The sequence below is a fragment of the Phascolarctos cinereus genome, unplaced genomic scaffold, assembly GCF_003287225.1.
Source record: "Phascolarctos cinereus isolate Bilbo 61053 unplaced genomic scaffold, phaCin_HiC Scaffold_9;HRSCAF=440, whole genome shotgun sequence".
Taxonomy (NCBI): Eukaryota; Metazoa; Chordata; class Mammalia; order Diprotodontia; family Phascolarctidae; genus Phascolarctos; species Phascolarctos cinereus.
This window is the reverse complement of record NW_027556402.1, coordinates 131,803,720-131,829,477: the sequence shown is the minus strand read 5'-3', so window position 1 is coordinate 131,829,477 and position 25,758 is coordinate 131,803,720. Positions and strand designations below refer to the sequence as shown.

General features: G+C 36.3%; 1 protein-coding gene across 1 annotated transcript in view; it reads right to left on the bottom strand.

Annotated features, from left to right (window-relative positions):
* The window catches only part of LOC110217399 (transmembrane protease serine 11C-like), a 109,825-nt gene extending 84,576 nt beyond the window's left edge, over positions 1 to 25,249 (bottom strand). The window contains exons 1-3 of the mRNA XM_020999792.2: positions 25,191 to 25,249; positions 17,206 to 17,321; positions 10,610 to 10,728 (exon numbers count right to left, since the gene is read on the bottom strand). Coding sequence (XP_020855451.2) covers positions 10,610 to 10,728; positions 17,206 to 17,321; positions 25,191 to 25,249 — 294 coding nt within the window. The remainder of the gene's footprint in view (positions 1 to 10,609; positions 10,729 to 17,205; positions 17,322 to 25,190) is intronic.
* Between the last annotated feature and the right edge of the window lie 509 nt (positions 25,250 to 25,758).

Genomic DNA, 25,758 nt, shown 5'->3' with positions numbered 1-25,758 from the left:
TCTTTATCCATGGGCCTTCTCTTTGAGTGTTTTCCCACTGGTCATACCCTTTCCCCTCCATCTTTTCTCTCTCTAGAAACTGGGGTATGGGGCATGGAAATCACTTAAGCTGCCATTGTTCCAGCAAACTAGAAGTGAAAAGATAAAGTCACAATTTTAATCTTGGGCAAGTTTGTGTCTCCTTATCTGTGACCCTTACCCCAGAGCTTATTAATGCTGGTTATTAACAAAGTACTGATAAAACCTTAGAATATTGAGACTAAAGTTACCTCTAGCTGTTAAGTCAGAGATGAGAATTCCTGACCTGTAAAATTTTTTTCTGTTAAAATGAGTGCCATTCCCTTGATTTATACTCTTTTTGAACATAAAACAACAACAAAAGCTAAATCAGAATAATTTTGCCTAAAAAATTATATCTGAAGTCTTAATAAGTGAATAAGAAATAATTTAGCCAAAAAGAAATAAAGACTTAGGTTCTAAAATTTCACCCTTTTAGATGGAAAAGGGAGAGGAGAGGAACAGGTGATTATTCATCAGCTCCCTGATGAACACTCTCAACCACCTCAGCAGGATTTTTATTAAATAAATGGACCTGCCAGTGAAAACTAAAAGCTGAATGCTTATTTTAGTTCCCTTCAAAATTCAAAAAATTCCAACTGCTTTGCTGCTATGATCAATTCTCCTCTTCATTCCTGTCATTATTACTCATTCCAGCTTTCCAGATCAGCATAATCTGATCTGGTCCAGTCCAAACCATGATAGATTCTGTGTCTTTCCTAGCTGAGAAGAAAAGTTGTTTTTCTTCAAATACTAAACTATACTCCCCAAGTGAGTCATCTGGCCTCTTGTCTGACTCAATAATTAGCTTAGATACAGGGGTGGTACCTGAGGTTATTTTCTTTCTTTCTTTCTTCTTTCTTTCTTCTTTCTTTCTTTCTTTCTTTCTTTCTTTCTTTCTTTCTTTCTTTCTTTCTTTCTTTCTTCCTTCCTTCCTTCTTCCTTCCTTCCTTCCTTCCTTCTTTCCTTCTTCTTTCTTTCTTTCTTTCTTTCTTTCTTTCTTTCTTTCTTTCTTTCTTTCTTTCTCTTTCTTTCTTTCTTTCTTTCTTTCTTTCTTTCTTTCTTCAAGGGCAATTGGGGTTAAGTGACTTGCCCAGGGTCACACAGCTAGTAAGTGTCAAGTGTTTGGTCTGAGGCTGGATTTGAGCCCAGGTCCTCCTAACTTCAAGGCTGGTGCTCTATCCACTATGCCACCTAGCTGCCCCTGGTTATTTTCTAAAAATCGACCTTAAAGCAAGTTCAGTGAACAATCTAATATTTGACCAGTAGCCTGTGTGGTAACTAATACATATTTGTCCAGTAATTGTTGAAGAAGCAGTGGTGATTTGTGAGTCCTGAAAATCCAGGCTCCTGGCTACTGGCTATGTGACTTTACACAAGTCTTCTCACTTGTCAATGCTCTAGACAGCTTTTTAACATTGTAAGTTGCAAAGAAGGTGGCAGCAACTTGCATGGCAGAGGGAGTTTCTTTACTCAGGAATTCCCTATACCAATGAAATCACAGGTCCAATCCCTAATCTTTCTACATTATGACTGTTTGGTACATTTATCTGGCACAATTTATTGCTAATGATATACACCTCCACTTTGTATATGTTATTATGTTTCACTAGTGTTACTTAGGAATGGAGTATACTTTGTAATAACTATAATATATGGAGCATCATTGTGCTTAATGAAAATGGAAAGAAAGGCGTGTAAGGTCAGTTACTCAGACAAATGTAAAAGTGACCTGAGGATGAATATGAGCAGTATCTGGCAACTCCCTTTTGCTGGGATTGAGTTCTGAACTGGAATGAGAAAGCTCCTAGAGTAGAATACCAGGATCATTTGAATATATTTATGAAGCTCTAGATCAAATTAATGTTTTAGAAGGCTGTTAATTCTTTTGAATGAATTGGTCCAAATTTAGCATAGGAAGATGTTCGTCTATATGCATAGAATGGAATTACTTTTAAACAATATTCTGTCATCTTGTTATCATGTTATATTCTGTAGTTTACAGAAGTATAGCGCAGTAGAAAGTGTCCCAGAAGGAGATATAGGGTTTTTTGTTTTTGTTTTGTTTTTTGTGAGGCAGTTGGGGTTAAGTGACTTGCCCAAGGTCACATGGCTAGTAAGTGCCATGTGTCTGAGGCTAGATTTGAACCCAGGTCCTCCTGACTCTAAGGCCAGAGCTCTATCTACTGTGCCACCTAGATGCCCCTGAGATGTAGGTTTTAATCTTAGCCCTGCCTTTTAATTCTGTGACTTGGGCAAGTCATTTTATTTCTCAGGGTTTCAGTTTCCTTATCTGTAAAGGTCATTTCCAGCTATAAATCTCATGATCAAGGGAACAGATGACATTCCTACTTAGTAAGATGAAGCTCTCTTCTATCATAAAAAAATTAGCTTCAATTGATTTGTGTTAACTTTTAATCATCAACTTAATTTTAAGTCTCAATAAAACTCAAGAAAACCCATCATTTTAAATGATCCTAAAGGAATTGCCACCCCCCTTCCTCTTACCCATTACACTCTTGGATGGCTCCTACTGTGCTCATTGAATTGTCAAGACAATATGACACAGAGCCATCATCAGTGAATCTACCACCCACTTGGTTCTTTTTTTTTTTAAAGCCTTTGTGTACACTTCTTCACTAAAGTATTCCCCTGATGCCTTGTCTTGGTGTAGATGAGACCCCAAGTTCTTGCAGGCTGTGCTAGTGGATTATAAGCTCTGGCAGATCCTAGTAACTCAGAAAGACTTCAAGCACAGGCACAGTAATGAGCTGTTCATCTGTCTCCTAAAGACCATGCTAGCTAAGTTCAGAGAAGTTCATCACTAGGCTGGCCACAGGGTTATGAATTTTTGTGTTATAGCAACTCTCAAAGATTATCTAATCACTCATAAAGAAGCTATAATCTGAATCATTAGAAAGGAAGATTTCCACACAATGGAAATCAAGCACCCTTGAAATACAGAGGTTGTATTTACTCACTTTCTCTTCCTTTACCAAGAGTTGTTTTCTTGTTTTGCTTATTTCAATCCCTCTCCCTTAATATTCTTGACTTTGTAACTCTGAGCTTCACCTTCTAATCAGAACTCTCCAGTTTTATGCACTTTAATAATTTAGCTAAAAGTAAAACCATATCTGTTTAGAGAATTTTAGAGCTGGAAGGGACATTAGAGGTCAAATAGTCTAGTTCTCTTTTTTTACATGTATGGAAACTGAGGCTTAGAGAGCTTGATGGACTGCATACAGCTAGAAAATGGCATACCCAACATTCAAATTCAGGACTCCTGAATTAAAGGGGGCATCAAAACCACTCTATCATAAGATAGCTACAGGCTTTAAGGGTGAACCCTAAATCACTTAGCAGAGATAAGTTTTTAAAGCTGCAAATGTTAATGATAAGCCAGGGTTGACCCCAAATGAGTTCTATTAGAATCTTCTCTATAGATTGTTAGGATATGGACAAAACACTTTGTCCTACTCCAACCTCATGGAGAGTTGTGGCTGCTGTCAATGCTCTCTTTGAGGTAGCTGGATTGAAGACAGTCAGTGCAAGTAATTGTAGGACTGCTGTTGTGGTGAATTTAGAGGCTCAAGTCCTAGGGTCTTCTCTATCCCACAGATCTTACTCATGTGTTGTCTAAGACTGGGGGGCTTAACTAAGGGAACCTGTGCTGGGGCCTCTGACCTTTTTTCTCTCCTTCTTTATGTTTTTTTTTCCTTAATAGGTCAGCACTGTCAGTGGTGGAAAGAGAAGGCTGATGCCAAGGGCAATGGCAATCAGAGTGGTTGTTTTTGTAGCAGTAGTGGGAGCAGACTTGCAGTAAGGAAAGGGGGAGAAAGAGAAGGTGCTGTGAAGATGATGCCATTTGTTGCTTGACCAAATTGTGCTTAGTGGCTAATTAGCAGCTTTGCAAAAACTGTTTATATCCCCTCTACCTCAAAAGCCTTAAATATTTGGCTTCCAACTAATTGTACTAGTAGTGATGAGTTACTAAATTCTGTTCCAATCAGTCTATGATTCTTTATTTGCTTAGTATCCCCTTTTCTATGTGGAATAAATCCACTATTCCTTATGTGATTTGTGTTTGTACATTGGGTACCTTTTATTTTTACTTTTAAGTTCTTCTTTGGGGAAACTCTACACTAGAGTTTCTATACTATACTATACTATACTATACTACACTATACTATACTATACTATACTATACTATACTATACTATACTATACTATACTAATTATTGTAATTAGTAACATTCTTTGGAAAGCTGAGGTGGCTGTGAGAAGTCAATGCATGTGTGAACTGGGACTCCAGTTCTCCTGTTGAGAACTAAGGCTTTAATTAGAACTTAACATTCTTCAAATCACAGATGCAAGAAAAGGTGAATGGAGGTGCACATTGCCAGCACTAATACTCTCAGTTGAGTAGGGCCTAGCTAGGCCACTGTGCTGGATCAATATGTGTTATATCCTAGCTTATAAGCTCTGTCAGGGCAGAAACCATGTCTTCACTAAACCTTGTATTTCTCCCAGGGCCTAGTGCAGTGCTCTATACATAATTAAGAAATATATATTACATTGAATTAAAATATATGTACATACATTTTATCCCTTCATTCTCATATCTTTAAGGTTATTAGATAGAGCAAGTATTATGAGCACATACCCCAAGGAGGACAAAAATAGGAAGGTCCTATATACACCAAAATATTTACAGCACCTTCAATGCAAAGATAGGAAAAATGAGGATGAAGAAAAATATATTGGAAAGTATGGTTCAGAAGAAAGAAATTAGAAAAGCCAAAGATTTGTAAATTACATAGAAAACTCATACCTCTATATCATGACTACTTAAAAAAAGAATTCGTAGATGCCAGACATGGTGACCCCCAAAATCACAAAGAATAAAACTGATGGCTCATTACTGATACTGTAGTTATCCTTGAATTGGCTGTCTGTGCACTGGCAAAATATCAGCTTGTACAAGATACAATCATAACTTATAATAAAGAGGAAGAAAGAATAGCAATGAGAAAGAGATATGAAGTACAATTAAGATTTCACTTGGAATTATTTGAACAAACTATTGAAAATAAAAACATGGGAAATGGACTACAGAAATAACATCAACACCTATTATAATAATTTTATACAGAAGTTAAACCAATATAAATTAACTTCTAAAACACAGAGACCAAAATAGTCCAGGAAATGCTTTAATTAATAAACATTTGACTTACCTACAAATTAGAGACAGATAGTTACCCAAGGCAACATCAAGTTACAAAAGTAACTGCTTTGTAAAATCTTAAGCAGCAGCATGATGGACAATTATGAGCAGTATCATTTTATAAAGAAGCAATGGAAGATAAAACCAGTTTAAAGGAAGCTTGGCAAGAAATCTAAGTAAAGTTATCTCAAGGACATTCAAAGATGAAAATGGAAAGAGAAATACAAGCAGATGATAAATTTTTATCAAAAAAATATTTGTGGAAATCATTTTGACAAACTTTCAAAAAATCAAGGATAGTGGAACTGCTACAGTTGGACCCTAGCATCACAGTGCCTGAGGTGCTTAGAGAGGATGTAGAAATGGTACTAAAAAGAACAAAGATGGATAAGGCAGCCAGATTGAAACAAGTATATCATCACAAAGGTGATACAGTTGTGAAGGCATGGAGGGGCAGATATACAATGTATTTGAAAGAAACAAAGATACCAAAGGTATTGAAAAAATCAGACCTTGTTAACATCCAAAATAAAAAGTCAGTTATTACTAGCCTATACCTCTACTCTCCTGTCTATTCAAAATCTTTATGAGGGTCAATTTTACCTAAATTGAGGGCATTTTTAATGAGGGTATTAATGGGAAACAAGCAGGTTTTCCTAAGTGATATTGAAAAATGGACTAGACTGAAAAATGTAGAGAAATATAAAATTCCACTGGGATTATTATGTGTTGATTGTGGGAAAAAAGTGTCTGACTCTACACAAGTGGCACTTTGCAGGATCTTTTACAACAAGGTGTCTGCCATCCATATATCAAGATTCCTAGAAGATGTAACAGCAGAAATACCCTTGTATTATCCTCTGATGATGAACATCAAGCAAGGCATAAAACAGGGTGATCGTGTGTTCACTGAATGCATCTGGCCCTGTGATAGATAGATTCAGTGCAGACTGGATTGAGGAGGGATTCCCCATAGATGGTGAAGTCCTCCAGATACTCCTATTTGCATATGACATATTGTTTGCAGCAAGCGCCAAGACATCACAGAGTTTTCTGGAACAGATCTGTATTCACTCAAAGAAGTCTGTCTAATCCATCCACAAAGCAAAGTCTAATGGATGAAGAAATCAATATTGGAAGACAATACAGGTGGAAAATCATCTGGGCCTAAATTTCAACAAGAGAAGAGCAGGCTGTATTGCTTTGGAAAACTGCAAAACACTTATACCAACCTCAAGCTTCCCATAACCAACAAAGACGCATCTTTTCATTGCAAACATTTGACTGGTGCTGCTGAATGAAACACCACAGCTTCAGAACTAAAAATGGCCATAATACAAAGGGCAATGGAAAGGCTCATGTTGGATAAGAACAGTGTATAACATACAACCAATGAAGAACTCCAAAGAATAAGAGTAGAGGATGTCATCAAGGAATTGTTTAGGAAGAAGAGAAGATGGGCTGGTCAGGTGATAAAAGTGAAGGATAGCAGGTGGATGACCAGAGTGTTACACTGGTACTGGTAAGATATTGGGAAAAAGTAAGGAAGACCTGTGGCCTCTTAGGTAGACTTCCCTCCCCACTCTCTCCTCTTTTCCTTCTTCTTTCATGGACAAGTACAATCCAGGATGGGCAGGACCTGAAGGAGTTGAGAAGTAACTCCTGAATTGAGGAAATTACAGATCCATTTGAATGTAAAAGTGTTTGTAGCAACCATTCCAATAGCAATGAACTGGAAGCAAAGTAGTTACCTATAGATTCAGTAGTAGCTTAAGAAAGCTATGGCAAATGGATGTATTGGAGTATTATTATGCTTTAAGAAATCACTATGAAGGATATAGAAAAGATGGGAAGATTTGATGTAGTGAATAGATTAGACTTGGCATTAGGATGACCTGAGTTTAGATCCTGCCTAACTAGTAAGTATCCAAGGCAGGATCTAAACTCAGGTCATAGGCAAGTCACTGATCCTGTAATAGTCTACACACAGGGATCACATGTGGCTAGAGTACATAGTGAAGTAGGACAAGAACTCATATGTGGAGGGAAAACTCGTACATTCATGGCTGCTGATGAATTCTGGTGATATTATTGTGCTTTTCGTATTGGGTCTGCTCACCAGTGGTTCTAGGTGGTATCTAGTCTCTGCCAGGGGTAGAGTCTCTTCTAAGTATGTGGTCTCTGTAGTACGTGAATGCCTTACTTCCTATTGGTGTCATGTAGTTTCTGATTACTGATGCTCTACTGGCCTTGTGGTTATTGCCATGTAGGGCACTAGTTGGCACAAGGCTTTGGAGTTTCTGCTTCCAGATTTGAACTTCAGCTGGTGTCCTCAGCTAAGCTGTTTTTCCCTGGGAGAGGTGGTCGGCTTTCTGTCCTCTCTCTTTTGTTCAAAGCCTAGAGGCTTCATGATATGGCTTTTTCAGGAAAGTAAAAGCCAAGCACACTCAGTCATCAGACTAGGGAGGAAGACTTAATCAGCTTTTTTTTACTATGGGTATGGAGGCAATGTTGTTTCTGTTTCCGAGTAGAATTGGATGTTTCCTCTTCAGAAGGGGGTTCCCTGCCCAGGCACCAACCTTTTTGGAAAACAGAGCCATTCTTCTCAGTTAATTTGTGCCTTCAGATTTGTCTATTATTATTATTATTTTTATTATTATTAATCTTCCTATTTCCCATTCACCTGAGGGCAGATTCACTATCAGGAGTCTCTCAACCTGATTTAGGATCAGAAAATCTTTTTAGCTCCCTGATTAATTTCTTCATAGGGATTCTCTTCTTTCAGACTCATTTTAACATGGATCTATTATAGAATCCTCACCAAACTGTGTGGGTTTGCCAAATACACCTTTTAAGAGCCCTCAAATCCATTTGATCTCTTATGCAAATGAATGGAAGTAGAAAAAGTCTCAAAAATAAGCCTGGGGGCTTCCTACCTTCACCTTGACATGTGTCCTACAGGTGGAAAATCTAGGCTTTGAGTAGGCCCTAAAATGGTACAAGAAGAGAGTAGGCAGTCTTTCACAGATGATTTTCTAGAAGGTATAAAAATTTTATAGTCAGACAATACACTGGAAAATATTGAGATAATGAGATGCCACCATGCTGATTATTTCTTGACTCTAGAAAATGAATTTGATTCGGTAGATTAAAATAATGCTTGCAGGCTTTTCTCCAACAAGTGTGGCAATCCTCAAGTTAAAATCATATAAGATACCTTGAAATATGTAACAATTGAGGTAACTGTGTGTGACATCTTTAATTTGCAAAGATTCTTTCTCAGAGTGTTTGCCACTGTCATGGAGGAGGTCCAGTCAAGAGTTCAAATGAAAGGCAGATGTCCTGTGGATGACAAGGTTTTCCAGATGCTCTTGTCTGTAGGTGGCATTGCAGTGATTTCATTAAGCCCCAAACCATTGCATAGAACCTCATGGATTAGATCTATAATCACCTTAAAAGAGTTTGGCCTAATTATCCATTCAGGAAAAAGGGAGACTGAATGGTACAATGGAAAGGGTTGGATTTAAAGTCAGAGGACCTGGGATTGAATCATGGTTTTGACAATTAATACCACTGCCACTTTGGGCAAGACACTTAATCCCACTCTCTTTATCTGTAAAATGAGGGACTTATATTGGATGATCCTTAGAGTACCTTCTAGAACAAAACCTATGATTTTATGAACAACAAACTGATGTTCGAGGGCAGCTAGCTGGCAGTAGGCCTACAGTCAGGAAAACCTGAGTTCATATCTGGCATCAGACACTTACTAGCTGTGAGATCTGGGCAAGTCACTTGATTCTGTCCACCTCAGTTTCCTCATCTGTAAAATAAACTGGAAAAGGAAATGGCAAGCCACTTGAGTATCTTTACCAAAAACAACCCAAATGGGGTCACAATAAGTCAGACATGACTGAAACAACTGAACAACAACAACATTGTCCATACTATAGTGTGCAGGGGCAGCTAGGTGGTGGGGTCAAGAGGACCTGAGTTGAAATGTGACCTCAGATGATATTCACTAGCTCTGTGACCCTGGGCAAGTCACTTAACCCCAATTGCCTTGCCAAAAACAAAAACAAAAACAAAAAACCCAAAAAAGAAAAAGGGAAATCCCACTTCCATGGACCCTCTCTATGTGGGGGCAGCTAGGTGGCATAGAGCTCTGGCCTTGAAGTAAGGAGGACCTGAGTTCAAATGTGGCCTCAGAGACATAACACTTACTGTGTGACTCTGGGTAAATCATTTAACCTGGATTGCCTCACTAAAAAGCAAAAACAATCAAACAAAAAACCCAAACAAGCATACTATAGTGTGCAAAAGGGTAGATAACTGATTGAATTGGCCCATCAATGTCTTGGCTAGATATTGTGGATAGACATTGAACTAGGCCCATTGAATAGGAGGAAGAAGCTAGGCTAGATTGTTTTGGGGGACATTTTGCAATGCTTTTAATAACCCCAAACTTTTCCCAGCAACAAAGACTCATTTTTAAAAAACATGAATAATTTTCCAGTGATATGATAAGGCTACAAGTCAAGGAATGCTAAAATCTCCAAATACTTGAAATTCTGTGGCACCCAATGGGCAATGAAGAGGTGCAGAGTGAATACAAGGAAGCTGCATCATCTTATCAGTGAAGAATTACACAGAAAAGATGAGTAGCATTAAAACATTAAAGAATGACTGGAAAGGAAGAGAGAAGAGCAACCAATGGACAGTGGTCTCCATCCAGAGGAAGAGTCCTTGCACTTAGAGTAGACTGTCTGTGGAGGATGTATGGCACGAGTAACACAAGAGGAGAAGAAATAGATAGGTCAGAAAGTTGTACTGTTGGAAAGAATAAACATTTCTGAAATAAAAAAATCCTTCAATGTGTTTAAGAATTAAAACTTCCAAGGTATTATATTTATATAAGATAATGATTTTTAAAGTGTCTCAACGATTTAGAATTACAAATCTCTCCCACGTCAAATTCAACTGGAAGTATAAAAAGAGAGAGATAGAGGGTGCTAAATTGGATTTTTTACATAGAGAAGCAACATGATGTAATGGAAAGTTCACAAGATGTCGGCTCAAAATCTGGCATTAGCAATTACTAGCTATGTGATCATGGACACATTGGTTAACTTATTTGAATTTTAGTTTAAGTATCTGGGAAATGGGGATACTTGTATTATCTACCTTCCAAGGTTGTCATAAGGAAAGCACTTTGTAAGACTAAAAGTGATATATTAATATGTTGTTATTATTTGTAGAATTTACTTCTACCACTTTAAAAGCATTGTATGGAAAGGAAAAAAGGCAAAAGAAAACCCAACTTACCAAAGACACTATCCTTTCATTTAGATCTATGTATTCTTGAGAATATGGCTTGCTAAACTCGCTGTCATATTCAACATTAGCAAGTTTAAAGCTGATGTGGTAATAGAAAGGTGTTTTACCTGTGAAGTAGAGAGGGAAACATTAGTATTTATATTGCTCTTTTTGCATCTATTTACTATTCCCATTGAAGAAACAGCATGTGAAATAGAAGTTGAGTGCCCAGAAAATGTTGATATAGCTTTGGCAGAGAAGTGGTTTCTCTCAAAAAATTGTAATCTATTTAATAATGTGTTCAGGATATTTTTAAAAATGAAAAAATTTAAAAATTAAATATGTCAGTATTCAAGTTTGTCACATTAGAATGCAACACCACATTAACTATATTTCTATAATAATCAAGCAAGCATTTATTAACCACCTTCTCTATGCCAGGCACTCTACTAGGTGCTAGGGATGCAAAGAAAAAGAATGAAACAATGCCTATTTGCAAGGAGTTTATATTATAACAAAAGAGACAACAAAGACAGAGATATGTACATATAGAATAAATATAAAGAGAACAAATACAAATAAATAGAAAGTTGTTATATAGAAGTTAGCTTGAGAGGAGGACTTTAGCTGTTGAAATCAGGGAACGCTTCATGTAGAAAGACTTGAGCTGTATCTTCAAGGAAGGGAGAGATTCTGGGAGATAGAAATGAGTAAGGGAGACATTCCAGGCTTGGATGACAGCCAGTGAAAAGGCCCACAGAGACAGAAAATGGAGTGTTGAGTGTGAGGAACAGTCAGTCAGTCAACAATCATTTATTAAGTGCCTACTAGGTATTGTACTAAGCACTGGGGATAGAAAGAAAGGCAAAAATCTTTTGTCTGATGGGAGAAACAATATGCAAACAACTATATAAAAACAAGGCATATAAAGAAATGTGATATGTAAAGAAGACACAACAGTAATATGCAGAATATTGCAGAATATAGGGGAAAGTAATACACAATGAGGTGATAAAGATAGGATTGGAGTAAGTTTGTGAAGGGCTTTAAGAGCTCAGCAGAGGATTTATCTCTGATCCTAGGGTCACTAGGGATCCCATTAGACTGTAGGCTCTTTGAGAGCTTAGACTGACTTTGTATCCTCAGTGCTTAGCATAGTGCCTGGCACATAGTCGCCACTTAAATGCTTATTGACTTACTGACTGACTACTGGAGTTGATTGAGTGGGTGAGTGAAATAGTCACATCTTTGTTTAAGGAAAATCATTTTGGCAGTGAGGATAGACTAGCGGCAAGGAAATCAATCAGGAAGCCATTAAAAGAATCTATGTCAGAGGTGATGAGGTGGTGGCTGTGTGAATAGAGATAACTGGTAGGGTATGAAAGATATTGTGGAGTATTTACTAGCTGTGTGATCCTGGGCAAGTCACTCATATGCTGTCTGTCTCAGTTTCCTCATTTGTAAAAATGGAGATAATAATAATCAACCTCCTAGGGTTGTTGTGAGGATAAAATAATATTTGTAAGGCATATTGCAAACTTTAAAATACTACATAAATGTTAGGTATTGTTATCATTAATTATCATTGTAGGAGTAGAAATGGCAAGATTTGGCAATTGATTAGCTATGTGGCACAAGGAAGAGTGAGGGGTTGGAGAAAATACCAGTGTTACAAACCTGGGAGACTGGAAGAATTCCTTTGATAAAAATAAAAAGTTTAGAAGATGGCTGGATTTGGGTGGAAAGATAATCAGTTCTATTTTAGACATATTAAATTTTAGATGTTTCTGGACACCCAGATTGAAATGTCTAATAGGTAATTGGTGATGGGAAGAATAAAGCTTAGGGGAGAGACTGGGGCAAGATATAGAGGTCTGGAAATCATTTATACAGAGATGTTGATTAATCTCATGGGAGCTGCTGTGGTCACCAATAGAAAAGTATTGTTCTTAGTTTTTGAAGAGGACCAATGACATCATGGGTAATATCTTGATTTGCACATGAATTGGATTTAAGTGAGGCAGAGTTGCACAAAGTTATCAGTCTCATTCTCTCTTCCTGAGTCATTGAAGTACAGTGATAGGACAAGTCAAGATGACTGGCAATGGCCTGGGATGCAATGGATGACCTTTGCATCTTTGATGTCTGACCAAGGTCTAAGCACTTCACAGTGCCTGCTTCAGTTGCCTTCATGGCCATTGGAACAAATTGTTCTCATCCACCCATTCTACCCAGGAAAGTCTTCACATGCTTGGGGTAGACATTCCCCCAACTCACCAATAGGTTTGAGACCTGTCAGTTACCCTCAACCAGGTTAATCTGCCCACATGGTTTACCATGGTGTGGCCACTGCATGTGCTACAGCTTCTTGGAGCCACAGGTGAGAGAGTTGAGTGAATCAGATGAATACCAAAGGTGGATGAGCAGCCCTGAAAAGGGCTCAGCAACCCCTCACACCAGAGAGTATAGGGAGAGAAGAGCAGAGGGCCTAGGGCAGAACTTTGGAGAACATTCACAACTAGGAGGAGGATGAACTGAATGATGAACCAGCAAAGGACACTGAGAAGGAGGTATTAGGTAGAGGAGAAAAAGGAGACAGTAGTGTCTTGAATAACCGGAGAGGAGAGAGTATATACAAAGAGAAAGTGGTTGACAGCAACAAATGCAGCAGATATGTCAAGAAAGATGAGGACTGACAAAAGACCATCAGATTTATCAATTACGAGGCCATTGGTAATCTTAGAGCAATTTCACTTGAATAATGATGTCAACAGCCAGATTGTATTTAAAAAAAATAATATCTGCTCTTGAGAAATTTACATTCTATCATGGGTAACAACAGGTACTTATATAAATATCATACAGATTTCTAATTCTAAGATTATAGTTGGGAATGGAGAACCAGAAAACCCTGTTTTTTTTTAAAGGTTATAAAACCCCAAATAATGGTGCTGAGTTTGTGTCATCCAAAAGAGGAGTGTCCAACTAAGAATGCCTTTCTATGATGTCAAAACATCTTGATGGAAAGTATAAAATTCAGTTAATCATATAGACATTTTGTTTACCCAATGCCAAATATTCAAATGTGTGAAGATTTTAGATGATTGCTTCGACATTTTCACTGTTTGCCCAGATGTTTTGGCTTTGCGTAGATGGCCTCAGAATGAATTCACATTAGGAGTCTCCAGCCACTTTTTAAAAGCTGAGTTAGAAAGCTAGGAATTAGGAAGCAACTCCTCAGTTAATAGTTTTAGGCTGCACTGTGGTGCACTGCAAGTCTGTGGTGATTTAAGGAAATCTTAATTTTATTTTATTTAAAGAATTATACAGATATCCTAATGGTGTAGTTAAAATCAGGAGTGTTCTTTTTTCTTAAGATAAGATTTACAAGTAGCTTAATCTCTAAAGTTAAACATTTTCTATAATAAGGTATTACTGAGTCCATAAATTATCTAATCCATAGGTTAGATTTTGTTAATACAGTTTCTTTCACCAAAGAAATTTCTATTGTGACCTTTAACATAAATTTGCACATAAAACATTGCTATAGAGTAAACTAAATATAGTATCTCTATATCTTTTTAATGTATCTTTATTCTTTCTACTACCTTAGACTATAAGATGCTTGGAGTCATATTCTTTATCTTGTTATAGAATCCCAGAAAGACAGAAAAGACAGAACTGGAAGAGACACCACCAGAAATCATCTGGCCTAACTTTTCCATTTTATGAATGAGGGAACAATCTTCAAGAGGTTAAATAATTCAGACAAGGTCATGCAGTTAGTGGGAGGTCTAGGAATAAAATATAGGCCTTTCAATTCCTAGTCTAGTGTTCTTTTCACTCCCTCTTCCCCTCTCCAATCTCTTTTAGTATTTCTTCTGTTTTGTTTTGTACGACAAATCAGAATGATTGTCCTTAATCAGTGCTTTGAGGGATTATGCTGTTTTAGCAACTTTGGGAGGTATGGAGAAGGCAGTGACCTTGCCTAGTTGGTATCAAAAAGTACCTAAGACATAATTTATAATGCATGTATGTATATATACACATGCATAATACATACACTTATATGCATATATACATTCAGTAACTTCCTGCACTCCCATCCAAGACAAAGTGGGTGGGACTGACCTTGTCCTGTTCCATTTATTTTCTCCCTCAAAAATAACCTTGATGTTCACTGTAACTTGATTTCACTTGTATAAGATGTGGAGGTGGAAAGCAAAGTACATGGTGTGATTTGCTCTGCCCACCTCCAAAAACCAAATATTCCTTGTTATGCACAGGGTTGGTGCTTAACAAATATTATTGCCTATTTGACTGAAATGAACTCTGGTAGAAGGAAAGTCATATATGTGTGGAAAGTTTTATTTTCCTGAGAGCTAGCCTGTAAAGTGTGTGTAAGAAGGGGTTGGCCTATTAGCTGTATTTAATAATTGACTGATGATGACACTTTGAAATAATATATGAATTTCATTTTTAAAGAAACAAATTTTTAGCAACATTGGTTCATTTCTCAGTTTGATTAAAATACTATTCTGGTTTCAATCAATTAATGAGTAACACCTACTATGACAGGTGCTATGCTAAGCACTTGGAGATACAAAGACAAAAAATGGAAACAATCCCTATGTTAAGGACTTTATATTCTATGGGAGCTAGTGTAATAGTGGGAAGAACACTGGACCTGGAGTCAGGAGACTTTGAGTCCAACTCCTGTCTTCAGATCCTTACTAGCTGTGTGACCTTGGGCAACTCATTTAGTTGTTATTTGCCTCAGTTTTCTTATCTGTAAAATGGGGATAAAAACAGGACCTACCTCACAGGATTGTTGTGAGGATCAAATGAGACAATAAGTGTAGAAAGCACTTAGCACAATGCCTGGAACATTGCAGGTGCTATATAAATGTGCATTCCCTTCCTTTCTTTGGGATGTGGGGAAAACTATATAATAATATATATGTTCAGTTGTGCCTGAGTCTGTGATCCCATTTGGGGTTTTCTTGGCAAAGATAATAGAGTGGTTCACCATTTTCCTTCTCCGGCTTATTTTACAGATGAAAAAAATTAAGGTAAACAAGGTTAAGTGACTTGCCCAGGGTCACACAGCAAGGAAGTCTGAGGCCAGATTTGAACTCTCTTCACTTGGCCACCTAGCCTCCCCATATATACTGAATACAACATAAAAGCAAGGATGTTAAGTACAATCTAGTTAGGGAAGGTTGAAGGAAAACTAATAATGAGAGGTTTTATAAAACATTTTACATATGACATCTCATTTGATCCTTACAACAATAACCCTGTGAGATGATTGTTATTATTTCTGTTTTCTGGATGAGAAAACTCAGGGTCAAAAAAATAAATGATTTACTTTTTGTCATATGGATAGGTAGAAAATCTGGGACTCATATATCTCTTCTGATTCCAATTCAGTATATTTTGCACTACACTAAAATCTATACACTTAAAAAAATGAGAAGAAGCGTGATATAATAGAATGAACTCAGGACATGGAGACTGGAAAGATCTGTCTTTGAAGTCCTTCTTAGATATGTTGTTTTAACTAAAAAGCCAACTTCCATACTTGTCCCTTCTCTAGTTATAATACCCCATCTTTCCTCAATTTGGGAAGATCTATAAAACAGAATATTAAATAACTATTTTTCTATCCCAAGGGATTTTTTTCTATCCCAGTTTCTGCTTGTCTCTAGAGGAGCCTTTGCAAAGCTCTTAAAGAAGCAATGGGACATATTTATTAAAAAATTCTATCAGAACAAGGAAAAAAAGGAGTAAATCCTTGAGGTTTGCTTCTGAGAGAAAAAAAAATCGAGACTTTGTCATTTAAGACCCTTTATCTTTGATCTACCTTTCCATATTTGTCTCCCACTACTTTCTTTCTTTATACTATGTACCATTTCAAACACACACACACACACACACACACACACACACACACACACACACACACGTTGTCTTCATTAAAATGTAAGTTCTTTGAGGACCGGGACTATTTTGCTTTTTCTTTGTATGGGAAATGCTTATTGTTTAATCTAATGTGTTTACTCCAAGTTGAGTTCATTCAGCAATGATTTAACCTCTTGGATTAAATAGCCACTGAGGTTTCTTCCAACTCAAATTCTGTGATTTTGTGATTCTCAATGAAGCCTTCTCCAGAAGGCTAGAAGTAATCTTGTTCACCTTTGAATTCCTACTGAATTTTATATGCCTTCTAATTGTATTTCACATTCTTCCTCTCATTATAGTTATTTTTGTACACATGTTCTCTTCTCTATTAGAATGTACATTCCATAAGTGTAGGTGATAATTTTTTTTTATCTCCCCAGTGCGTAGCACAGTGTCTTGAATGGATTAAATTGTTAAATATATGTTAGATTAATGGAGGACTTCTGGAGGACAAAACTGGTAGCTTAAGCTCTGCTCAAATTGATCTTGTCAACTACCTTTCTCTCCCACATTTTTCCAAAGCTCTTAGCTTCTTCAAGGGCCTGTGATAAAAGCTTAAAAATTTCAAAGATAGAGAGATATTCTTAAAGTAATATCTCTCCAAATCTGAGAATCGGAGGCCTGATACAATGGACACTCACCATAGACCACAAAGTAAACAATGACTCCAATGGCTGCTGCCACAATTATGACCACCAGGATAATCAGAGCTATTTTCCCAGATCTTGTGAGTTTCATGTCTGTGTCCAACTCTATCCTGTGTAAAGGAATAAAAACACACATACAAGTATAAGCAAAGGATCTCCAATGGGTAAATACTGACTTTGGCATTTGGAATAAAGGCCTTTTCTTTTTCACATATAATTTTAGCTGTGTAGTCAGTGGATGAGTATAATTGAAAACCAGAGGACATAAATCCAAGAAGAAGAATAAGATTTATAGTTATAGATAGTGGATAGGCAGTCTTGAGTATTGCAATGGTACCCATAATGTTAAAAGATACAAAGGAAGACCTCTAGAATGTAGGGTTTCATTGCTGTTATTTTTATTTTTGTTTTGGCCTTGACAAGAGTTACACAATATGAATATTATAGATGGGTTGTGGTATGCACTGACAGAGGGAGTGTCCACATTGATGAAATGACAGATCCACTGTGATATTAAAATATAACACACTGATACCCTGTTCTAATCCAGTCCAGTTCAATTCTTTCTCCACACTTCTGACATACATTCCCTTCTAAGAATTCATGAAACTATCACTTTATTTTGGGTTCTTATTGCTTCTCACTTGGACCATTGTTATAGCCTCCAAAGTAGACTCTAAACTTTTAGTTTTACCTTCTCTGACCATTGAAAAGTATGTTGTTCAAGGTACGCTTGTACATAATGCTTATGTTTCTAAAATTATTTCTTTAAGGATAGTGAAAATACTAGAAATGAGACAATGGGAGGACTGGTTGAAAGAACTGAAAATATTTCGCCTAAAGAGGAGAACCCTCCTCTTGCCACTGGGAACTGAAGGGCAAACAGAAAAGAAATTAGGCTTATTTTGAATAGGGAAGAATTAGAAAGATTTTGCTTTCCTAAGAGGAAAACCTTCCCAATATTTAGAGCTGGCCAATCATAGAATGGGCCCTGTCTTTAAGGGAAAAGGGGTTGACTACTTGTCAGGGGAGCTGCAAAGCAGATTCCTCCTCAGGTATGGACCAAAATAAATAGCTTCAGGGCCTTCCAATTCTAAGCCAGTGGGATTTTTTCTTTTTTTTTGATATGTTTTTAATTGATTTCATTAAATATTTCCCAATTATATGCAAAATTTTTTTAACATTCTTTTTTTAAGACTTTGAGTTCTGAATTTTCTTCCTCCCTCCTACCCCTTTCCTCTTTCTTGAGAAGGCAAGCAATTTTATATTGATTATACATGTGAAGTCATGCAAAACATATTTCCAGATTAGCCATATTTCAAAAGAAAACATTAACTAAAACAATAAAATAAGAAACATAAAAAAGTTTAAAAAAATATGCTTCAATCAGAGTTCATCAGTCCTCTAGAGGTGGACAGCATTTTTCATCATTGGTCCTTTGGAACTGTCTTGGATCATTGTACTGATCAGAATAGTTAAGTCTTTCATAGTCAATCACCTTTACATTATTGATATTACTGTGTACAATGTTCTCCTAGTTTTGCTAATTTCGTTTTACATCAGTTTATATGTCTTCCCAGGTTTTTCTGAAACTATCTTGTTCATCATTTCCTATAGCACAATAGTATTCTATCACAATCATATATTACAATTTGTTCAGCCATTCACCAATTAACGGAAATCTCCTCAATTTCCAATTCTTTGCCACCACAAAAAGAGCTGCTATAAATATTTTTCTACAAATAAGTACTTTCCCCTTTTCTTTGATCTCTTTAGGATACAGAACTACTAGTAGTATTGCTGGGTCAAAAGGTATGCAGTTTTATAGCTCTTTAGTTGTAGTTCCAAATTGTTTGCCAGAATGGTTTGATTACCTATTCATTTCTTTTGACCATTTATCCACTTGGGAATGGCTCTTATTTTTATAAATGTCATTCAGTTTCTTATATATTTGAGAAATGAGACCTTTATTAGAGAAATGATGTAAATCCCCCCCACCCAGTTTCCTATTTTGTTTCTAATTCTGGCTGCATTAGTTTTGTTCATGCAAAAACTTTTTAATTTCATGTGATCAAAAGTATCCACTTACTTCCTATGATTCTCTCTATTTCTTGTTTGGTCATAAACTTTCCCCTTATCCATAGACATGACAGGTACATTTTCCCATGCTCCCCTAATTTACTTATGATATCCCCTTTTATGTCTAAATCTTGTACTCATTTTGATCTTATCCTGGTATATGAGAGGTTGGTTTGTGCTTAGTTTCTGCCAAAATGCTTTCCAGTTTTCCTAGCAAATTTTGTCAAATGTTAAATTTTTACTACAAAAGCTTGGACATTTGGGTTTATCACATGCTAGATTACTAAGGTCATTTACTACTGTCTATTGTGTACCTAATCTATTCTGCTTATCTACCACTCTATTTCTTAGCCAGTACTAGATTATTTTGATGATTACCACTTTGTAATATAGTTTGAAATCTGGAACTGAGAGGCCACCCTTCCTTCACATTCTTTTTCCATTGATTCCCTTGATATTCTTGACCTTTTGTTCCTCAAGATGAATTATCATTATTTTTTCTGCCTCTATAAAAATTTTTTTTGGTAGTTTGGTTGATAGAGCAACTAGATTGCACAGTAGATAGAGTGCTGGGCCTGGAGTTGGGAAGACTCATCTTCCTGAGTTCAAATTTGACCCTTGACACCTACTAACTGTGTAACCCTGGGTAAGTCACTTAACTTTGCCTCAGTTTCTTCATCTGTAAAATAAACTGGAGAAGGAAATGACAAACCACTTCAGTATCTTTGCCAAGAAAGCCCCAAAGGAGGTCACAAAGAGTTGGACATGACTGAAAAAATGACTGAACTGAAGGTTTGATTATTACAGTGCTGCATAAATAAATTACCTTAGGTAGAATAATCATTTTTATTAGATTGGCTTAGCCTATGTATGAGCAATGAATATTTCTCCAATCATTTAGATCTGTCTTTATTTGTGTGAAAAGTGTTTTGTAATTGTGTTCATATAGCCCCTGGGTTTGTCTTGGCAGAGAGACTACCAAGTATTTTATATTGTCTACAATTTAAATGGAATGTCTCTTCCTGCTTGGTTTTGTTGGGAGTATATAGAAATGCTTATGATTTATGTGGGTTTATTTGATATCCTACAACTTTGCTAAAGTTAACTGTTTCAACTAATATTTTTTAGTTGATTCTCTAGAGTTCTCTAAGTATGCCATCATATTATTTGCAAAGAGTGATAGTTTTGTTTCCTCATTGCCTATTTTTATTCCTTCAATTTCTTTTTCTTGTTTACTGCTATAGCTAGCATTTCTAGTACAATATTAAATAATGGTACTAATCCTTGCTCCACTCCTAATCTTATTAGAAAGACTTATCCCTATTGCAGATAATGCTTATTGATGTTTTTAGATAGATACTACCTATCATTTTAGGGGGCAGCTAGGTGGTACAGTGGTGATGAGGAGGACCTGAATTTAAATCTGGCCTCAGATACTAGCTGTGTGATCTTGAGCAAGTCAGCTAACCTTATTTGCCTCAGTTTCCTCATCTGTAAAATGAGCAGGAGAAGGAAATGTCAAATCACTCTGGAATTTTTACCAAGAAAACTCCAAATTGGATCATGAAGTCAGAAACAACTAATCAACAAAACAACAACTTAACATTTTGATGAAATTTCCATTTATTCCCATGCTTTCTATTGTTTTTGGTAGGAATGGGCATTTTATTTTGTCAAAGGCTTTGTCCAGGTCAGTTATTATTTTTTTTCCAACAAGATATTTCATATTTTCTTCCATTTTTTTCATTTTTTTGACTTTTAAAAAATTGATGTTTTATTGATGTTTTATTGAGTCATTAGCTTCTACTTGCCCAATTCTAATTTTTAAGGAATTATTTTCTTCAGTGAGTTTTTGTGCCTCTTTTTCCATTTGAACAATTATGCTTTTTAAGAAGTTACTTTTGTCAGCCAATTTTTGTACCTCTTTTTCCACTTTGCCAATTCTGTTTTATAAGGTGCTATTTTTTTCAGTATATTTTGTTCCTCTTTTTACCAAACTATTAATTATCTTTTCATAATTTTCTTCCTTCATCTCATTTCTTTACTCATTTTTTCCTGTACCACTCTTATTTGATTTTGAAAATCATTTTATCTCTTCCATGAATTTTTGTTGGGCTTGTATCCATTTCACATTTGTTTTTCCTTTGAGGTTTGCTTGTAGTTGTTTTGACATCATTGTCTTCTTCTGAGTTTGTGTCTTGATCTTCTCTGTCACTGTAGTAACTTTTTTATGGTCAGGTTCTTTTTTTGTTGTTTCCTCATTTTCCCATCCTATTTCTTGATTTTGAACTTTATGTTAATGTTGGTTTCTGTTTCCAGAACAGGTGGGTGGGGGTAGAGGGGCTCTGTTTCAAGCTTCAGGCTTTTTTGCTTTTTTGGGAAGTTTTTGGTGATTCCAAAGTGGTATGATCTGGGGGACATTTGGCCATTGCTCTCTTGGTCTGCACTCTGGTCCTTACCCAGGAAGGGATCCCGATCTCTTAGGATCAGAAGTAATACTGTTCCTTAAGGTCCCTGATCTCTTATGCCACAAAACTGCCACGCAAGGGTCCCTTTCCCTCTTGAATGAAAGTGTTGCTGTCTGCCCTTGAACTGTGCCCCATAAGTGGATTTAGGCAATGGATTTGCCAAACAGTGTCAGATTTTGCATCCAGTGTTAGTATAGGGGTCTCTAGTAATTTCTTCCTGAACAGTTGCCCGGTCCCCTTACCATTTCTGACTTGTGAGCTCCTGAAGATGCTACTGCTTCTGTCACCATCACCTAGCCCTACCACTGGTTTTTCACTCACATAGGTTCCGGACCATCCTACAACCTCATGTCACAGATCTTTCTTTCTGATTTCCTAAGTTGCCTTGGGCTGGAATACTGTCTCATTCTGACCTTTTGTTGGCTTTGCCATTCTGGAATTTGATTTGAGGCATTATTTTATAGTTGTTTGTAGGGGAATGTTGGCAGAACTCAGCTGAGTGCTTTCTCTACTCTGCCATATTGGCTCCACCCCCAGAAGTTGGGATTTCTATATCAATAGGAGGCTTGTAGTTTTAGAAATTTTGTTATCATTATTCATTATTGAATGGGAAATTTCAAGAAAATCTGTTAACATTGATAAGAAAAATATAAAAAAAGAGCATCATAGTCAAGAATACTCTCAGCATGACATTATCTTGGTTACATTGTGATGGTCAATTCAATTCCATAAACATTTAAGTGCCTCCCAGGTATAATGTTAGGTGCTGGGGGTATAAGAACAAAACCAAACAATGCCTCCTCTAAAGAACTTTATTTACAAAATGATGAGTGATGACCTTGAGACCAGAATACTCCTTTAAACTCTTGATGATTAAGGCTTCCCATGAATGTTCTCTTTTTCTTCCAATTTTCCTGGATCATTTTGTTTGGATATCTCTTTTACCTCTTTATGTCCTCCTTGTACAATATTTATTCCTTTACATATATGACATGTCCTCAGTATCCCACGCTTTCTATTATCCTAGAAGCTTTTTAGGGCATGAAGTGTGTATATATATATATATATTTCTGAGATAGATTTTATTGATATAATTCTAAATTACTTACATTTTCCCCTTATTCCTCCTTCCCCCAGTCATCCCTAATAACAAGAAAAAACTACTGTCTTTTTAAATCTTTGTATTAGAGCACCTAGAAAGGCTCCTTGCAAATGGTAGGCACTTAATAATATTTAACAGGCAGTTTTTTTTAAGGCAGTTGGGGTTAAGTGACTTGCCCAGCGTTCACACAGCTAGTAAGTGTCAAGAGTTTGGTCTGAGGCCCGATTTGAACTCAGGTACTCCTGACTTCAGGGCCAGTGCTTTATCTACTGTGCCACCTAGCTACCCCCGACTTAATAATATTGAAGGAGATGAAGTCATCCCCTTCGTGTTTAGCATAGTACAGAAATGTACCCAATGATATGATTGCCTTTTCTACTTGAGAAAGATCCATTCATTGCAAGTGGGAAGGAGAGTTATTAAAAGTGAAAACAAACATTTACTTACTTAGCTCAAAATAAAAAAGTCAACTTGTTAAAAACCAGAAGGAAAAACAAAACAACTAAAGAATCCTCTAAATAGTTGATAACATGTCTGCTATTTCTAAAGTATGGGGCAGTATAATGGCAGAAGAGTTTATTCCATGATATTTAGAACACTGGTCAAGGCAAATTTTAAATGAGTAGCAAAATGACCTGTTTCAAACTGTTAATTTTGCAGTGTATTTTAGTAGAAAAAGAACACTAATTCTGGAGTTCTGAGTTCATATATCACCTATTATAATTAGTACCTTGATGGCCTTGAGCATTTTCTCTCCTGGGACCTCAGTTTTCTCATAAAATGAGAGGTTTAGAATAGATGGTCTCTGAGGTCATTTCCAGCTTTAGGTCTTAAAATGGGAGGTGTCACAATATGATTTGATTTTTGTTTCCTGATTTACTTTATTATTTACTATTGATGCAGTTTGCAGGCTATGATAATATAACAGAATTATTTTTAAGTTGGTGAGAAACAAAATCTCAGTATTAGCTTGTATTTAAAAGCCAAGTTAGTTTTATGGAGTGAAGTTGATGTTGGCCTATGCCTATTTTCTGATGAGCTGTTTAGAGTATGAAGAAGTGACTGAAAGAATAGCTTAAATTTATATTTAATTTTATAGTTTATAAAGCACACTGAAAGTTTCTCTTTAAAATCCACTCTAATCAGAGCTGGAATTATTAAGTTAGAAAGTGGTTCTAGTAACCTGATTTGTTTGCAAGGACTCAGCCAACTTATTTAACTCCTGAAAAGACCCTAGAAGATAACCTAAGGCTCCCCTTCAAAAGATGCTCTCTTCTTAACTTCATACTGTCCACCTTCTCTAAAACAAGATATCAAACCAGAAAAAAACTAGCTTAAACTACTTGTTTTCTAGAAAAAAAAAAAGAGCTTCTGTGTTTTTTCTTCTGACAAGCCAGGTACCTAGCTTTCCAGCACTGTCCTTTGTTACATAAAATGTTCTTTCTCTCCATTAAGTGCAAAATTGACTAGCTTAGAGGTCATAATCTTATCTATCTGTGTTTCCATAGAAACTCTTATCCTATCACCTTGATTCTCAGACAAAAATACTATTTCAGCAACATAGCACTCCAGTGGGAGGGAAGAATATCCTTTGTTTTCAATTCCAATGCAAAGTAAACCTCTTATCAATATAAAAAAATTAATGGACAATCTCAGATCTTATTTTTCTTGTAAGTTAAGTAACACACATATAGGACCCAGGAATTTGTTTGTCTCTCTGCCTGTATATCTACTTATACGATACTCTTCCATAAGAAGATCTTCAGAATTCTTATGTAACAATGTTTCAATTGAAATGCATATACAGATTTCTATTTCAGCCATCATTCTAAAGTGGTAAAAATATTTTTGTGCATTAAGCACCTACTACTCGAGACAAAAATAGCTCTCTCCCTCATGCAGCTCACAGTCTAATGGCAAAGACAATAAGAAACCAAATATATACAAAGAAAGCTATATACATATATATATATATATATATATACATATATATATATATATATATATATATATATGATAAATAATTAACAGAAGGAAGGCACTGGAATTAAGAGGGATTAGGGAAGGCTTCCTGTAGAAGATGAGATTTTAGTTGGGACTTAAAGGAATTCAAAGTGATCAGTGGTGGGAGCAGAGGAGGGAAAACATTCCAGGCATGGGGACAGTCAGAGAAAATGCCTGGAATCTAAAATGCAGAGAAAACCTTTAAGATGTTCCAAATTATAGATTTATGATTTTTCATAAATTTCCCTTTTCTACTGTCACTGTTTATAAAAGCAAAGTAAATCAATTCCATTAGCCCTCCTTGTGCAATTCTCATTATAACCCACCTGTTTTGCAAAATGGTCCATGGCTGATCTTGCTGCTGAAGTTGTCCCTTTGCCATCATCCTCTCCTATGCTTTACAATACTGTCATCTTTGTCCTATTTAGCTTGCAAGGTTCTGTGTCTTTTATGTGTTTTATGGTAATGATAATAATACTGCTGCTTAGCATTTATATAACTTATCTTCAAAGTTCATTACTAACATTAACTAATTAATTTTATGTTAGTAAAATACCAAATGCATTTATGTCACTCCATAAATAATAAATGATTGTGTGAAAAAAAAACTGGAGGCAAAATTTGAAAATCAGAGTCTTTATGTGGAATGAATCAGAACTATCAGCTTTGGGAACTGCAGTCAACCTCTCCCTGTTTCCAAAAAGAGTGAAGCTTCTTTTAAGATTTAGATGAATTTGAAGAGCTAGTTTTTCTTTTTGACGTTTCCTTTTTTTACCCTTTCTAATTCACTTCTTTGCCATTCCTCAGAATGCTAATCTCTTCCATTCCTTGACCTCCTGTTAAAATTTGAGTGTTTCCCAAATCTCCGTCCTCTTTTACTTTATGTGTCACTCT